General features: G+C 37.0%; 1 protein-coding gene across 1 annotated transcript in view; it reads right to left on the bottom strand.

Moving 5' to 3' along the window:
* Positions 1 to 9,480: 9,480 nt before the first annotated feature.
* The window catches only part of PRKCB (protein kinase C beta), a 704,261-nt gene continuing 694,609 nt past the window's right edge, over positions 9,481 to 19,132 (bottom strand). The window contains exon 17 of the mRNA XM_074196811.1: positions 9,481 to 13,571. Within this exon, the coding sequence (XP_074052912.1) occupies positions 13,419 to 13,571 (153 nt within the window). The 3' untranslated portion in view covers positions 9,481 to 13,418. The remainder of the gene's footprint in view (positions 13,572 to 19,132) is intronic.

Below are 19,132 nucleotides of genomic sequence, written 5' to 3'. Positions count from 1 at the left end.
AATTAAATTGTCAATTGTTTCTATGATTCGTTCTTTAGAATTTGATCTTTTGGTTTCCAAATAATTTTTATTCTACCTTCCCACTTACTTTGTTGAGTAATTTTTATTGTATTATGATACAAAAAGAATATATATTTAATATTTCTGCCTTTCTACTTCTGATTTAAAGGTTTTTATGCCTTAATACATGGTTAATTTTTGTACAGGTACTATGTACTGCTGAGTGAAAGGTATATTCTTTTTTATATCCATTCAATTTTCTCCAGAGGCTCTCATAACTAACTTTTCTAAAATTTTATTCATCTCTTTAACTTCTTTCTTGTTTATTGTGGGTGTGTATGTGTGTGTGTGTCTATAATACTAATAGGGAACTAGAGATATCTAGTTCTAATAGGGAAAACTAGTATAGCTTTGTGTCTTGATCTTTCCTGTCATTATAATAACTTTCTGTGTAAAAGTTTTTTGGTTTGTTTGTTTGTTTGTTTGTTTCATTTTTGGCTCATCTTTCCAGTAAGTTTTGTTACTTTTAAAGTTGAGTTCTACTCCTGAGGTAGAAGAGGCACTGTCCCAAGCTTCTTGTGCCAGAAGCTGTAGGTTTGGTGTACTGGGGACTGCAGGGTGAAAGGTGTGGTGGCTCACCTCATGCATTGCTAAGGTGTGGATGAGTAGGGGAGTGACTAGTGCTACTGGTAGCTCACCTGACACTACACTGAGGCATGTGGAGAGATTTGGTGCTGGCGTTTGCCTGTTTCATGGTGCTGTGTTAGAGCTCAGGGCTTCCTACTAGTTTGCTAAGGCAGAGTCTACTACTGGTTTGCCCAGATGCTACTACCTGGACTGCACTCCCCTTTTACCTGAATGAAACAGACTTTTCCTATTAACCTTCCATGTTACCTTGAGCTAGAAATTTGTTTCACTCCCCCTTTTGTTGGTTCTACCATTCCAGAATTCTATAGTTAATCTATAGCTAATCTATAGCTGTTTGGAGGTAAATTTAGGAGAGTTCAGGAAGTTTCTTGCTTATTCTACCATCTTGGCTAATAGAAGTCCCAATTTCCTTAAATGTAAAGTATTGTTAAATCTATGGTCCCTTTCAATTCTGATGTTCTTATGATCTTCCAAGGTACCTTTGAACTCAAATATTCTGTTCTACAAGGTGTGAGAAGACTGTTCTTTCAAGTCCTAGACTTATGAGGTTTATTGTCAAGTATCCTTGGTAGCACTAATATTGTAAGTATATGAAATTTAGTGTTAAGGATGCTGATGTTACTCTAGGAAGCTAATGGATGAGATTGGGTTATAGAGAAGATATAAAATGACTCCCCAGTCAAGTACTACACATACTCATTAGGAAAAGTGATCTGGGAGTACAGAAAGAATTATGTGGCCATAAAAATCTCTCCATCCTCGAGCCATGAGATACTGCAGCATAACACCTAAAGCCCAGGTACACACTGACATCTCTTTAAAAAGTTTATTTTGTTTTATTTTCTAGTTTGTATTTTTAAAGCAGTTTAGTCATTTAAAACTGTTTCATTAAGTTTTAATTTCTTTAGCTTCTTATGTGAATAAAAAATACCCTCTGTGATTGAGTATTCAATAAATGTTTGCACAAAAAAGTAAAATTTCCTGGCTGCATACACTGTGCTTGTCTATTTCAAAGATTCATAGTTTTGTACATGAAAGAGACTTTAGAGATTATGAATTTTAGAGTTGAGGAAAATTAGGTCCCAAGAGACTTGTTTAGGTTCACATAGTTAATATTTGAGGAAGATTTCCTGACTACAGGTCCAATAAACTTATCTAAGCCATGGTGACTCACCTTAGGTTCACCTGATTATGTGAATTTCATTTTGATTAATATATTAGAGGCACAAAATCTTGGTTGAAAGGAGCCATAGAGATGATCATAGATTGTCACCCTTCTTTTGCTCTTCTGCCTCCACTTATTCTTTTGCCTAAATTTGCCTAAATTTTTCTCATCTGTCTCTTTAACTATTGAATCCCTATTAAAATTCAATCCCCATTGAAAATGTAATTCCAAACTCTTTTGTTCCTGGAAGTCTCCCTTAATTCTTCTTTTAAGTAATAACCTTATCATTCCCTTATGGATTTCACATAGATCTTCCTTTTGTACCTTGGTAATGTACTTATTATGTGTTCCTGTGAATTATAGCTACTGATATATTATTAAAACAAGAGAATCAAGACTCCTTTTTGTGCCCAGTCTATAATAGAAAGTTGGAAGAGTCCTTAAGCAGTGTCTCTTTTGTAGATAGACAGTGGATACTCGGAGTAAGAAAAACAAAGTCCATATTTTGATACTGATATTCATCTGTTTGTGGGACCTTGGCCAAGAGTTTATGCATATAAAAATGAAGAGGATTGAAACAGATAAGAAACCTGAAGGGTCCTTATATGTCTAATCTTGTGATTCTATGACAGTGATCTTGGCCCTAATTGAATAGGATGAGGTAGAGAAGAGAAGTAAGGCAAGACTCTCAAGATTCACCCTGACACAACAACCCCTTTTTTAAAGCACAATATCCTTTCAGGGATGCCTATATTCCCCTGAATCAGTAAACATCATGATTAAAACCATAGGTGAGTTCAAAAGGGCAACACAGAAGTCACAGTGGGCATAAACAGACTTGTACACAAGGTGGGGGAGGGCATGAAAAGGTTGCTACAGAACATGTACAGTTGAAATGGAAAAGGTTGTGGGCAGATCATGTAATGAAAGTGAGGGATAACAGATGGACAATCTGAGTAATGCTTGGGTACCTAGAGAATGTCAGAAGACCCAGAGAAAGGTATCTAGTATGTTGAGTATTGATATTATTTGGAGATATTTTGGGAGAATGTGTGCAAAAATGACCCATGATGAGTAGGCAAAAATGGGATGCTTTATTCACTTGATAAGATCATAAATTGAACTAAGAATTTGAAAAGTCTCTACCTATTTATATGACTGAGAAGTCACTTATCTTAGTAATCCATGTAGCCTGCTCTGAGGGCATAATATACCATATATTATCTAAGCATTGAATCTTCTAAGCCCATCATTTTTTTAAGTGAAGAAATTGGAAACCATCATAGTAAAATGATTTACACTCATGGGTACATAGATAGACAGTGAGAGAGATCAGCAAACAAGCACAAGTTTATTTGATTTACCTGTTATCACTTATTAAGTATGTGACTTTGACTGAATTAATTTGTCTCCCTGGGCTTCCAGCTCTGTGAATAATAGCAGAACATTTCAAGGTTTGCAAAGTGATTTACATGTGTTGTTTCATTTGATCTTCAAAATAACACGGTAAGATAGGAGCTGTTATTAACTATTTCACAGAAAAGGAAATTGAAGTTGAGAGAGTTTCAATGACTTGATAAGGATCTCTTAGCTAGGAAGTGTCCAGGGCAGAATTTGAACTCATCTTCCTAACTCCAATTGCTCAGCACACTATCCCTAGATGCGTGATATTGGGGGAGGAAAAAATAGTAATAAGAAGAGATGGGTGGACAGGCATCCTGATAAAATGAAGAAAGAGTACTTGAGTGGGAGCAGAAACCTAAGTTCTAGTTCTGATTCTATCAATAACTAATTTTGTGGCTTTGGATGAGATGTTTCCCCTCTTCTGAACCTCAAATGCATCCTTTGTAAAATAAGGAGAACTAGATAAGATGTCCTCTGAGATTTCTTCCCACTCAAAGGATAATAGTAAAATTCATAGCTCATATTTTTGTATCACAGATTTGCAAAGTGCTTTGGTTTTTTTTGGTGTGTATATATATATATTTATGAAATATCTATTTCCTAGAAATAAATATCAATAATTAATAATATATAATATATATGTATACATATATATACATGAGGAAGAGAGATAGAGAGGACTCTTCATTTTATCTTCATAACACCCCTTGGATGAATTATTCTCATTTCACATACAAAGAAACTGAGGCTGTGAAGTTAAGGGACTTTGTCTCAAGTTTCATAACTACTAAGGTTCCAAGGCAGAATTTGTTCAGGTCCTTCCAGATGCCAAGTCCATGTATCACTAGCTAACAATATCTATATCTACATATGTTGAGTATTTATATATACACAAATGCAGATATAATCATATATAATTATACATAGTATACTCACATATATAGTCTATGATTCTGAGTAATCATATAAAATTTTAAAAAATCATTTATGTGTTAGTACATACTCTATATCCTAAAATTACAATGGCTATTATAGTCTCTGCCTTGTTCTATCTTGAATTGATCATTACTTCTGACTCACAGATTCTAGAACCCAAAGACAAAAACTTTTTTTCCTAAGAGTCACCTGAGCTGCCTAGTCCTTACCATTAGTTGTCTATCATGTCATCTGGGGATAGTTTCTATTTCATTTTTTACAATATTCTCCCACTAATTCCTACTTGTTATTAAAATTTCATTTTAGTTTTTATAACACATGATTTTAAAAGATCTTTTATGATTATTCATAATCATAGACTAAATATACCCCCATGAACTTTGTCTTATCTAAGTTCTGTCTGCTGTTTGTCTCTTAGAGCAGGACTCTGACCTTTCCCTATTTCCCCATGAAGTTTCTTTCAGTAGACATTGTTCATTATCCCCTAATCACCAATGTGATTCTAGTCTAAGTCTCATCCTCACCCCCATGGGGCAATAATTTAACATTCAGGGGTGGAATCCAAGGAGGAAAAAGCACTGAACACTTAGGTTGTGAGTGTGTGTGTGTGTGTGTGTGTGTGCATGTGTCAGAACCTCCTATTTGGGACCTGATCGCAGGATTTCAGGTGGTGACTTGGAGATTCATCTGTGGTCTCAGCCATCCCCCTGCAGCATCCCCACGACTCAGGCAGCACAGAAGGCTCAGAAGATAGTGGGTGGAGTAGGCTTCTTCAACCATGAAATTAAGAGAAGAGAAATAGTTCCATTCCTCATTTAGCCAATGGGGCTCTTGCTCAGCTCCCCCAGTGAGAAACCTAATCTGCTAAAGCCCGTCCATCCATCCCCCTCTTCCCTTCTAGTGCAGTCCCAGGAAATCTCTGGGTTTCTGTAATGATGCTTCCCCAAGGCAAAATGATGTAATGCTAGTTTTATGTAGTCAGAGCAGATCAGTCTGAACCCACTTTGATAGTGTTAAATGAGGAATGACAAGGGACGTGATATAAGCCTCTGGCCTGAGACATACCCAGGTCCTCTTCCAGCATCCATGCTCTTGGGAGGCCCTCCTGTCTGAAGGACACTGGTGACATTCCTTTCATTTTATATTTTAGCTTTGCAAGTTCAGCACTTAAGGGACTGTTTCCTGCTTCCTAGATATTCTGTCTACAAACAAGATACCTGTCCTCTGGAAAAGTTGGAGGTTGCATCTTGTAGGTAAAAGTACAGAGACAATAGAGAACTGGTTCTGTATCTTCTTTCTTGTTCATTCATGTCTGACTCCTTGTGACCCCATCTTGGCAAAAATACTGGAGTGATCTCTCATTTCTCTCCCTGGTTCATTTTATAGATGAGGAAACTGAGGGGGGAAAGGGCTAAGTGAGTTGTCCAGGGTCACCCAGTTTGTAAGTATCTGAAGCCAGATTTGACCCCACAAAGAAGAGCCTTACTGACTCCAGTCCCAGCACTCAGTTCACTTTTCCACTTAACTGCCCTTCTAAATCTTACCTCTGATATTTCTTGATTGGTTAAGTTTGGTTAAGTCACTTCATGTCTTGAGAGTAAATTTTTTCATCTCTAAAATGGGGTCCATAATATTTATTCTACCTACTTTTTAGGGTTCATTAAAGTGCTATAGAAATGAACCTTTAGCAATTATTATCTTGGTTATATCTTACTATGCCTAAAGCCCAAGCTTTAGCAATAGGTATAGTTAATTGAAAGAGGGAAATTGTTCACTCATTGCTCATTATTTTTTTAAACACACACAGAGAAATAGAACTCTTTAATAAAGCAGTTTAAATTGGTATTATTAAATTCATATCAGAGAGGAATATTTTTTAAAAAATTATCAAATATAAATTGATACCTTGTTCAGTAATCCTTAACTATTAGCAAACACCACTTTAGCTTTAGTTTTATCTTTTGGTTTTTAGCAAAAAATTCTCTTCTAATTTAACCAGTGATTTCATATACCACAATATCCCCATTTTGATCTTTTAATTCCCAATTGCCTTTTTTGGTCATTCAGAAGGAGATACTTCCTCTTTTGGAGATCAGCTTTTGAGTCCCAGTTTTTACCTGTTTTATTCTCCCCTCTCTTGGCATCTTCTTTTCCTCACCTCAGTCCAAATTGTATAGAATTCACTACTCAGTGGGGTACTCAATTATACTTTAGGACCTAGCTGAGATTATTCATAAGAGTGAAGAAAGCTCATTGGATATTGCTTGTCTTAATTTGGTCTATCTACTAACCCTGCCTTCTGTCTTCAATCAACCTAGTTTTTATATAATTAATAAAGATATTCATATACTATACTTCATCCTGCAAAGCATAACATGTGAACATAAATATGTGCATATACACATCCTAAAGGCTTCATTACTGACATTATAGTTGTTTCCATCATGTTTATGAGAATCTTGTTTAATATCTAACCTTAAAAGAAAGACCTTGAGAAGATTTATTTATACATAATATGCATATGAATGATCCATCAATTAATAGATATTATTGTGATGTGAAAGTATGCTAGGGTAGTACAGACTTTGGTAGCCTCATACCAAGATAGATGTGTTTAGAGTAAAGGCAGAGCAATATGCTTTGCATCTGTCATCTAAGGACTAGCTGATAGAGGCAGAGAGGTGTTTTAGTGGGATGAAGAACTCATCTTTGTTGGTTGCAGTGACTCACAAAGACTATCTATTAAGTTATGTGGAGTGAGGACTTGTAAATTTGAAGGGGGGGATGCACCTTCACTAATGAAATTATGAATCTTTTCAAACACTGACATACAATATTGCTATATGAGATGGCTGGTTGAACAGCTGAACCTAAGAGGGTTGATTAATGGATTGTTGACAATTTGGAGGCAGCTCTCCAGTGGATACAACAGGACCCTCTTCTTTACCTTGCCTCTGTTCAACATGTTAATTATTGATTGGGATGCAGACATGGATAGCATGTTTATCAAATCTCTGTGTGATATAGAGTTGTCAGCAATAACTAATACATTGAATGAGCTGAGAAGGATCTCAAGAGATTTAGATAGACTAGAATGAAGGGTGAATTGAATAAGATAAAACTGAATAGGGGCAATTATAAGACCTGGAAGCACTGCAGAAGGATAAGATGGGAGGCAGAGGTGGCTGAGCAACAGTTTGTATGAAAAAGATCTGAAGGTTTTAGTGACTTGCAAGCCCATCATGAGTCATCAGTGAGATATCATAGTTAAAGGGATTTAAGTTCTCTTGGTGTATCTTAACAGAAATGTAGTATTCTGAACAAGGAAGCCAATAATTCCATTGATCAGACTAAAGCTGAGTGCTGAGATCTGTAATGATAAACCCTATTCTAAGCATATTCTGAGGAAAGTCACCAGGGGTGGTGAGAGGAATTAAGTCCATGTCACAACTGTTAAAGCAGTTCTAGAGATGTAAACATGGTCTTCAAATATTTGATCTATCCTCCATCAAGTTTATATCATGTCAAAATTCACCCAGGGAATAAGTGGCAGAATGGGGATTTGATTCCAAAGGTAATGCCATTTCCATTAGACTACACTCCCTCTACCTAGAATATTGGAACTGGAATTGATATCAGAACATAAAATATTAGAATTCAGTGGGATCTTAAGACAAGGAATATAGAAAGTTAAAGCTGTAAAGCATCACAAAGGTCATTTAGCTCTGTCCCCTAATTTTATAAAGGTAAGTGTAGCTGGGTGGTATAAAAAAAAAGCCATCAAGCAGACTCATCTTCCTGAGTTCAAATCCTACCTAACACACTTACTAGCTGTGCAACTCTGGGCAAGTTACTTAACCCTGTTTGTGTCATAAGTTACCTTATCTATAAAGTGAGCTAAAGAAGGAAATAGCAAACCACTTCAGTATCTCTACCAAGAAAATCTCATATAAGAACATGACTGAAATGATTCACCAACAGTAACAAAATTTTATGAATGATGAAACTGAGGTCCTCATCACTGGTAAATGTTAAAAAATTACTTATAAAAGCCAGGATCCAGTTCTAAGGGTCATATATTTTATATATTTAGAACTGGAAAGGACCTTTAAGATAAAGACAGACTGCCTATGGAAGAAATGTCAGCTAATGAGATGGTCAGAAAGGGCAGAGAGATAGATTCATTAAGAATAATGCTGATCAGCCTTCATTCCCTTTTTGACAGGATTGTTTGAGTGGTAGGTTAGGGCAAAATCCAAGAGTACTGTTTATCTAAATTTTGATTCTCTATGACCACTGGTCATAGAGAAGATGGAGAGACGTGGAGTAGATGACCATCAATGGATTAATGTGTTGGAAAGGTCTTTTGTGGAGTTATCACAAGATTCTGTTTTAGGTCAGTTCATTTTTTACCATTTTCATCATTATTTTGAAGGAAAGCATTGGTGACACACTTATCAAATGTGTGTATAACAGAATGTTAAGTCTAGCTATTATACAGGAGAGCAGAATTGTGGTATAAAAAACTTTTTGTCAGGCTGGAATGAATAGGCAAGATCTAATAAGAGGCAATTTAATGGGGATAAATGTAAAGTAATAAACCCCAGCACACACATACACACCACACACACACACACACACACACACACACACCAACTGAATCTTTCCAGGGCTGGAAATATGTGGTTACGTAATAGTTCAAGTGAAATTGGATCTGGGGTCCTGAGTAGATTGCATGATTCCTCACAGTGAAATGGCAGAGCTGATGTAATCTTAGGTTGCTTTAACAGAAACATAGTATTCCAAATGAGTTTGCTGATTAAATGTTATTTGACTGGCTAACTGACAGTTCCCTTGAAGGTGGAGAGATTGGATGCCTGATTGGACACCATCTGGAGCACTATGTTCAGTTCTAGAAGACATTTTCCTGATAACATGGAATGCACAGAAACAATGATGACAGAATGGTGATGGGGATCAAAACCTTAGAGCTGAGTAACACACTTAACCTCTCTCTGCCTCAGTTTGCTTTAACTGTAAAATGGGATTCATCATAAATAGGAGTTATTGTGAGGATCAAATAAGAAAATCTTTTTAATGTCCTCAGCATTGTGACTGATATGGTAGGCACTAAATAATTGCTATTCTTTTCACTTCTCCCTTGTCATGTGGGAAATAGCCAAATTTCTGACCTAGAAAAGAGAAAACTCAGGAAATCTATGGTCACCAACTTCTTTAAATAAATTTTGCAGTTCTCAAGAAATACCACACAGAGTCTTGGATTTCTATAAATTATAGATTTTATTTATTTTCATACATGCAGCAAGTAGAACTGAGGTTATATATCCATCTATGATGCAGTCTTTAGAATTCCTTTAGTCAAACACATTAAGATTTAAGATAATGTATCAAAATTATCAATACTTGCAGATGAAAAGAAAGTCACAGTACACACACAAAGTGAAAAGGTGGATCATGGTATTTTTGCATTCTCCATGAAACATGATCCAAAACAATGCTATGTGAAATCCAAGAGTAACCTTGAGAGCCCTGCCTCTTAGGGGAACAGAAAGGGCAACCACCATTTCTGGGCAGGTCAAGTTCTTCCTCCTCTCATGGAGATGGGTCTTTTTAGATTCATCTTGGAAAAAGTAAACCACAAAGACCAACCAGCTTGGCACAGTATAGACCAGTGCAATGAATCTAACTTACTTATGCCCACCCCCCTTTAGTTGGGCCAGCAGTGGATAGGTTTTCCAGAACTTGTATGAAGAAGCAGGACCCCAGGCAGGAAAGAGGACTAGCTGCATTTAGCCAGTTATAGGGTTTTCAAATTCTATAATTCTGCAATCTTTACTGACTGGTCTCCAAAGCTCAGGGCAGGAGCAGGCCTTATATATCATTCTACCTCTACCATCAAACATGGTCATGTTTGGCTAGACATTCTTCTCTTTTTAACTTTGTTCAAATGGAGATAGAATTTAGTTGTTGAGTTTTTTTAAAGAGCTTCACTAGTACTTTGGGAAAGTAAATGTATAACAAGTTTACAGATTTGTCAAGCTACAAGCCTAAGAATCATAGATTAAGAAACCCCAGATTAGCCAAACTGGCCAGCATAAACTGTCTGAGGCTAACCAGTTCTGAAAAGACTTGGAGAAGATTTTTTTTTCTTTCTGGGGATTGTATCCTCACATGTTTTGGGGCAGTCTTGTTGGTCTGTTTGAAATAAATGCCTCAGACCTAGAATCTGTTCATCACATTGGTCTTGAGGACTTAGGTCACTTCTACTCAGGAAAGACTCAGAAAACTCCCTGAGAGCATTCTCATCTCATCCTTCAAAGAGTGCCAGACCTTTATAGAAGCAGACTTTATAGAAGTCATTAGATGGAACTGGTTTAACTGTTCCAAGAAACATGGGAAATTGGGTCCTGGAAATTGATCAAAGGTGTTCCATCTTCCAGGTATATAATTTGCATATACTTTGCTTTGTACATGCTATTTCCTCTCCACCCCATTCTTCACTTAGTAGAACATCGGTCCCTTGAGAGCAGGGGTTATTTTGTTTTTGTCTTTGTATACTCCAATCTTTACACAGTTTCTGGCATACAGCAAGCACTTAATAAATACGTATTGCATTGAATTTGATTGAGACCAATCAAGAGTTCAGTCTTCAGCAGCACCTGGGTTTTGGTTTTGGTAACATCATTTTCCTCTTGTAGACCACAGTTTCCTCCTATGTAAAAGGAAATGGTTGAACTAGCTAGCTCTTCCCAGCTCTGGATTCTGTGTTCATTGGTCTAAGGTTCCTCCCTATGCTGGCCACCTGTGTCCTTGTTCTAAAGCCCCTTCCTGCTCTGACCTTCTATGGTCCTGGGCAAATTTATAAGACTAAGTTGTAAAGTGGATGCTGATATGGGCAGGTGAAGGAAGTATCTTTACTCAACAAACTAAAAGTCAGCTAAGCCCTATATCTTCAAAGAGCATTCGTATAATTTGAGTTTTGCCAATGTAGCAGGACACCATGTCTGTATCAATTAAAAAGAAGCTGGGAGGATGATGTCAAAGGGATAATTAGTAGGGAAAAGTTTGATTTTTCAGAGTATTGACAAGTTTTATTTCTCCCTATTTGTTATCTGGGAGGAAATAGAAACATCTAAACCTCTTAGATCTTAATATATTTTTATGATGATCTGCCCCAATTTGTTTAATGGATCTCTCATTTTTTAGGTTGGGAAATTGAATCCTAGAGACAATTAGTCTCAAAGTTACATGTTTAGCTGCTCTTCATTCTGTTCACTTCATTTTGACATATTTAGTGAATTTTTGTTTTATTATATGAATTTGTCTTGCAATATTTTTGCCAAGATCGTTTTTGCCCATGTGAGAAGTGACTGTGACTGGTGAGGGATATGGGGGTAGTACAGAGACTTGCTCCCTTAATACATCATTTCAAAAGAAGATGTGTCCAGAGGGAAGATATTGGCATTTATAAAAAAAATTGTCAAAAATCTGTTTTTTTAATAGTCCACAACAGGAATATATAAATTTCTTCCCTCCAATTTCAATTCTTCTGGTTTTGATGGGTGCAAATTATAATGGGCCACACTGCCAAATCTTTGAGAAAGTGACCCTAAATCTGGTGTGTGCATGCGTGTGTGTGTGTGTGTGTGTGTGTGTGTGTGTGTGTGTGTAGATGGGACCATAAACATCTCAGTACAGGTCTTCAGTCATGGGAACTGTATTGGACATGAGGTGAGTGAGTGTTGGGGGTAGGGAGGACTGTGAGTCATCTTTGGAGAGCCTCACAATTCATTTGATCTGACAGCAATGCTCTTTGCTACTGCCTACTAGCCTTGGCAGGAGCAGAGACCTCTTACGTGGTACATCCAGTCTGGGATTACCACATCTTCACAAACAGAATCAAAGGGATAAACAATATAGAAAGAAAAAATAGAAGTGAAAAGCAGAATTTTGAGCAGGATGGGAAGACTGTTGAGGAATGTCTGGAGACTAGATAGGTCCTATCTAGAAGCCCCCCACCCTTCTTGTTTTCATTTTTACATACCAGTTTATGGAGGAAGGTGGGGATGGGTCAAGAGGAAAAGTATTCATCAGATTGGACAGAAAGAAAATATAAAATCCTAGAATGTCAGAAGAGAGAGTGTCAGAGCCACAAGGCTCCTTATAACTTACCTAATCATTTCACAAAGGAGGTGAATGAGGCTTACAGAAAAGGAACTTGCCCATGAGGCACAGGCTCCAGAGCTTTCCAATGATCTTTAGATACCACTACTTTAATGTTCCCTGCTAATTTTCACGGGCAAATATGTCTTTGGAGAGAGAGAACGATATGTGTATACCCTTGAAAAAGGAAACCCTTACAGAAAGGTGTATGGGTTCAGCTCTGTGGTTTGGGCTGTCCCCTCCCCCTTGCCTTCCTCCCTGGGGTGACTGCAAAAAGGGAAGGTATCCTTTTAACAGAAATGTCCTATTTAGTCTATTCACAGATAGCGTTACCCCAGGAGTCATTCTGACTTTATGAAGTTGGCCTTCTCTTTTGCTTATTTAGTGCTGCGTAGACTTTTTTTTGCCTGAGTCATTAATAAACATGAAAAACAGTGAATGAATGGGCAAGTGGATACATTTCCTATGAGCGAAGGAGGAAGACGTTAGCTTCATCAAGCCTGTTATACTATATACAATGCACTTAAAAATAGAAATGGGTAAAGCGTACATCTTCAATACATTAATCAGATTTAATCATCTCAACTTCTTGAACAAAAGATTCCTCTAAGAGACACTAAGTTCACAGTAACAGCAAGCTTACTCACAACTCTTAAAAATACCGACCATGCTTAGAATTCAAAGGAAAAAAACAAAAACACTGTGGAATAACTGTAAAACTTGATCAGAATGTCAGTTTCTGATTTTAAAAATTACAAATATGGAAGCATTTTTTGGGACCAGACACAGGAGTTGGATTTTTTTTTTTTTGCTCATTCAATGCATAACTAAGGTTGGATTAGAAGTTGGAAAAGTCAGACCTCTTACTAATAGGTTAATGTATTTTACTCCAAATGAAACATTTCCAAATGTAGAAAACAAACTGGCAAGATACACATACAAAGATAGGCCCCAGAAAACAATCTTTCCACATGATGAATGGTGACCTATGCACCACAAATCCAGGAAGACTAGAATTCCTATTTACAATTTAGTCTAAAGTCTCTGACTTTGGGAATGACCATAGGGTTACGCATCTCCTCTACACATTAATAACAAATTCTGGGTTAGTGTAGGAGAATCCAGCAAACTCATTTTGGTCCAAGTTCATGATGAAGAGTTTATCAGTGGGAGTGAGTTCCACAGGCTGTCTGGTGAACTCTTTATCGAAGTTGGACGTATCTCGCTTGTCCCTCTGTCAAACGGAAAGCAGACACATTAACACAGAATGAGAAGGGAAAGAAACAAGACAGAGAAATGCCCCATCACTGAGATTCTGACACCTTCTTGTGAGGCATCAGTGTTTTTATAAGTGATTAAAAAACAGACACAGCAGCATGATACTGGAACTTCCATTCTACATTTAATATTCACCTCAATACAAAACATCCAAGCAACTTGATTGGAAGTTTGCAAAATAACAAAACACAAACAAAAACTGTTCTATCACAGATGCCCTAATATGATGGAGTATTCTTGGATTATGAAAGTTTATGACGTGTTTTTTGTCTTTTCATATAGTTGTCCACAAAAGACACACAGACACACACACAGACACACACAGACACACACAGACACACACACACAAACACACACACCACTCTGGTGTGCTTTATCCTTCCAGTAGAATTATTTTTTTTTCTGCAACATGCAAAATAGTTGCTGGAAATAATCATAGGTCAGCAATTTCCCAGAAAAACAACCACAAGCACAACCACAACAAAAAAACAACAAAAAAACACATTTCATTACTGTCCTAAGTGCCAGGGAGGGGAGAGCTTGGTGCCCTTCTATTCCATCATTCAGGAGGTTGAGATGGATATCACTCATCAGAGCATCCTTTCCAGCTTTAGTTCCATAGGTTTCCTTTGTACTGAGACTTGCCCAAGTGACCACTTGGGAAACCAAATGATGCCCAAACTGAGCTGCAGCTGGTATCTTATAGGGAAGGCAAAGAAGGAGCTTCCCTCCAAGGGCATTCAAGACTAGATAATAGCCCTCATGTCAATAGTAACAAAAGCCCCAGATTGAAATAGCTACAGATGTGTAACCTTCACCAAATAGAATTGTCTCCAAAATTGGCCCTTAAACAAAATCAATCACCAAACTGATATTCTTATTTTAATTAGGTTAATAGTCTCCTTAGAGTCATTATAATTGAGCCATTTAACAAAGAGCTATAGTTTGCCCCCTGAGTTGTACCACAGAGTGTCTCAGTGCGAATTAAAGTCCCAGCCTGTATGGAGTTTTTAACTATCCCAAAGCCCTTTCATGGCTAATATCTATTTTCTTTTTCAGGACAACCCTGTGAGGATGGTAGATCACATCATTATTTGATAGATGAGGAAACTAAGGGTGAGGAGTGAAATGAAATGACTTCTATCAAATTTGTAGAATTAATGAAAGAGCTGAAATTAGATTTCAAGAATTATGTACATTCTAACATCCAGGCTTGCTCTAGACTCCAAAGATCTAATTGGGGCTTGGTCATTCAACCCCTTTAGCTAGGGGCCAATATGGTGGTGGAGCAATGGTAGTAGACCACCTTGGGTCAGGAAGCTAAGTATCTCTGCTGCTCCTGAGAAAAGAGTCTCAAACCATATTTTCTGGGCTAGTTTATGGTCAGTGATGCAAGATATTCTCAGAATTGTTAGGAATGGAGAGATAGGGTGATTTAGTTTCTTGTCAGAGACCACTTGGGATAGAGCCTTGAGGATTATTTAATGATGGCAACTAATAATAACAATTATTCTGGTGAATATGACCTGTTCCTTTCAAAGATTTCACATTCATTGTTCATGTGGTCTTTCCTCCTCCCTACTTTCTCCCCCCCCATACTATGAGCTAGGTAAAGCAGACTCAAGAATTATGTTGTGAGATCAGATGAGCTAATAGCTGTGAAGTATATGGGCTGAGAAAGAGGACTGTCTACAGTCATAGAATGTTAGAAAAGACTGTAGGAAAAATTCCTGGCATTACATCATGGAAATGTGACTGAGGGTTGGGACTGACAAGTAGTTTAACAGTTACTGTTCTACTAGCCCTTTCCACTCCATGTGATGTCACACTGTGAGCCTGAAGCTTGGATAATGGCTGTGAGACCCTCCCTTCCCTGGTGCTAGAGACACCAACTCTTAATTATTCTATATGGACTTGTCCTGCAAGATCTTGAAGGACTGAACTAGAACAAGATAAGGAAGTTGTAGGGAGATGCATTTTAAATGAATATAAAAAACTTCTTTTCTTTCTTCCTTTCTTTCGCCCTTTCTTCCTGTTATACTTTCTTTTTTTTTTTTTTTGAGGCAATTGGTGTTAAGTGACTTGCTCAGAGTCATAAAACTAATGTGTGTGTCTAAGAGGGGATTTGATCTCAAGGTTCTACTAATTCCAGGGCCTGGTGCTCTATCCATAGTTAACAATAAATTCAAATCATTAAGATTTTCTGATGATAATTGGCAACCACTCAGCGTGGTAAATAGTAAAGTAGAAACAACTTAGGTTTTAGAGGAGATTCATAGTAATGGCAGGGGTTGGTCTATTTGGTAACTCATAAGTTACATTTTAATTCCAATATTATATAACTGGCACTAAGATGTTCAAGAGTACTCACTTCAAGTTATTTCATATGGCATGATGTCATATTGTGAGCCCTTAACCTTGACCCAGATATAACGTTACTTCTCAAAAGTAGTGGGTCTAGGCTAGGATTTTCCTAGAGTCTAAATTCTGGCTTTTCTTTAGTAACTCAGATTTGTCATCCTATTGTCCAGTGTTCATGGTGCCCAGGTCTTTAATGCCTGTTTTTGATAACAGTTCTAGTGGAAGCAGCCCAGAACAAGTCCTTTTAGCTATAGGAGCCATCCAAAAGAGTAAAAAGGGCTTCTCTATGGTTCTTTAATGATCCATGGACTCATCCAATCTATTTTTGGACCTCCATTCACTAACTTTCCATTCTTAAAAAAATCATTAAATGTCCAAAAGTTGGAAGGAATCTTAGAAATAATCCTGCCCATTCTGAAAAGGAGAAAATTTATGATCCTAATATGTTAAGTAATTTGACTAAGGTTGCATAGTCTAGACTACTGACTTCTAACCCAAATTCATTCTATCTCACAATGCTCTCTTCCATTTTCCTGCTCCCTCTATCTAAATGTTTTCTTAGAAAGCAGTGTAATATGGTAGAAATAACATTAATTTAGGCATCAGAAGGTCTATTTTTAAGTATTGACTCTGCTATTTAAACCTACTGTGTATTCTTGGGGAAGGCACAGTAACTTTCCAGTTCTCTATATAACATGGTGGTTGGGTTCAGTGATCCTAAAAGTCAGTTTTCACCTTCAAGGGTTTAAGGATGTGACCATGTAAGGTGAGCAACTCCATCATATGTTGCTCCTGCCCTTCTAGCTGTACCATTCCCATAGTCTCTTAATTCTCAAGGCTCTGCTTCATTTCAGAGGATCAGAATTTCCAGTTGTCCAAAGGAAAGTGTACCAGTTTTTTTTTTTATCATTTTCTTTTCTTTCTAAAACAAAAGAAACTAGACATATTTCTTTCTGGAGAAATTTGGGAAGCTGTTCTTAGGAGACCCTAAAGAATACTGAGGCTGTATGATAAATGAATTGCTTAATATTTTGAAACTTCAGCTGCCTTATTCTTAAGAGGCAATTTTCTTTTTAAGATTCAGTAATATACTTGAAGTATGAGAGATAAATGAAGACCACTGGATATACAAATTCAAGGAGACAAATTTGACTTTATAGCTATCACTGAGATTTGAAAGGATGTGATACAAGATTCTGGTAAGGTACAGAATGGGAAGAAAGGGGATTATAGCTGAACAATCTAGTAAAATAAGAAGATATATTCTTGTAAGATACCCATAATTTTGACTGGGTGAAACATAATGGGAAGCCTTTGGTGAAAATCAATGGAGAAATAAATAGAAACCTGGATAATAATGTTTTATTTGGTTGTAGAGGGCATAACCAGGAATAATGGGTAGAAGCTGCAAAAAAAAAAAAGAAAATTTAGGCATAGTATATGGAAAAACTTCCTAATAATAAGTGCCTTGCTCTCTTCCCTTGAATGTCTTCAAGAAGAGGATGGATAACCAGCTGTTAGGTACATTCTGTTAGAGATTCCTTTTGCATGAAGGTTGAAGTGGAAGGCTTTTGAGGTTCCTTCACATTATAAAATTCTGTGATTCAATAAATGAGGAAATATAAGAGTTGGGAGCATCATAAGAGAAATTATATGATATTATTACAGTAGTATTACAGTAGCATGGGAAGTATGCTATAAATAACTGGACATTTGTTAGATTTATTACTCTATTCTAAGCAGAACTTCAATAATTTATTAAATGTGCCTAATGATAATTTCCTCCTGCAAGAGGTAGAAGAATAAATGAAAGGAACTTCTACTCTGGATCTGACTCTCCCAACAAGAAGGAAATGGCTGCTGGTTTAGAAAATATGGAAACCTTGTGGGGAACAGATAGTTCAGTCCCAGAATTTGTAATAGAGGTGAAGAAAGCCAGGAACAGTTAGCTTTACATCCAAGATTTTGAAAACAGATGTCAAACAATTCTGAGGAAGGATCCTATGGGGGAAGTCTATAGAGGAAGTCCATATAGGGGAGGAAGCTCCTGAAGATGAAATTTTGAAGACATCATTCTGATAAGAAAGAAGAGGAAGAGCTGTCTAAGATGGATTCATCAAGCAGTACAAAAAGTAAAACATGCAGAAAGTAGGAGCAAAGGCAGGTAACAGAGGATGAAGATCAAATGTAAGAATTCTGACAGATGTGCTAAAGTTCAGAATGAGCTGAAGCTAGTGAGTAAAGGACAACAAAAGAGGGGGTTTTTTAGTTGAATTTGGGGAAAGACTAGGATCAAAGAACAGATAAGACTACTGCTTGGGGTGAATGATGAAAGATATCAGAATATAGAGCTGCTTGACTTTTAGCTCTTCTCCCCCCACCCCAGGAGAATAATCTTTACCCTGAAAAGGACACAACAAAAATAGTTAATAGGCAATTGATATTCAAGATAAGTTGGTAGGTTTGGGAGAATGGGAGGAGTGCTGTAGGTTTGGAGAAGGGCAATATTTTTCTTAAATGAGGGCAAATAGAAGGGTACCTGAAAATGATAGGCCAGGAAAATTGACTTGTATACTTGAAAAAAATCCCAGAGCATACTATTAAAACAAGAATAGTGGAACATTTAGTAAAAGCAGTGTCCAGCATTGTTTTGTCAGGAATAGACAGACCTACTAGACTCTGTAGAACAGGGCACTGCTGTAGATGCGGCTTCCCTAGATTTTAGCAGAGCATTTAAGAAATCCTCATATTGTTTTTGTGAAAAAAGTGGAGATAGTTGGTCTAGATGATAATACAGGTGGGAGAATTAGTAACCTGTGGAATGAGCAGACCCAGAATCAGTCAGCTTAGTAGGAGTATCCAATGTAATGAATCAGAAATCTGTGCTTGACCATGTGTTTATTGACATTTTAAAAAAAAAAATCAATAACTTGGTTAATAGTGTAGATTATACATGCTTATCAAACTTTTAAATGTGTGTGTCATCTCAAAACTGGAAGGGGTGGCTAACATCATGGATGATAACGACAGGATCCATAAAATTATGGATCACATTAGAACAAGGCTAATATGATTCTATTTAATAAGGACAAATGTAAATGTTGATATTGGGGGTCATTACTAACTTTATAAGTACTAGATGTGAGAGATTTGGCC

The sequence above is a fragment of the Macrotis lagotis genome, chromosome 8, assembly GCF_037893015.1.
Source record: "Macrotis lagotis isolate mMagLag1 chromosome 8, bilby.v1.9.chrom.fasta, whole genome shotgun sequence".
NCBI lineage: Eukaryota > Metazoa > Chordata > Mammalia > Peramelemorphia > Peramelidae > Macrotis > Macrotis lagotis.
Note: the sequence above shows the minus strand (reverse complement) of the source record. Positions and strands in the feature narration are given on the sequence as shown.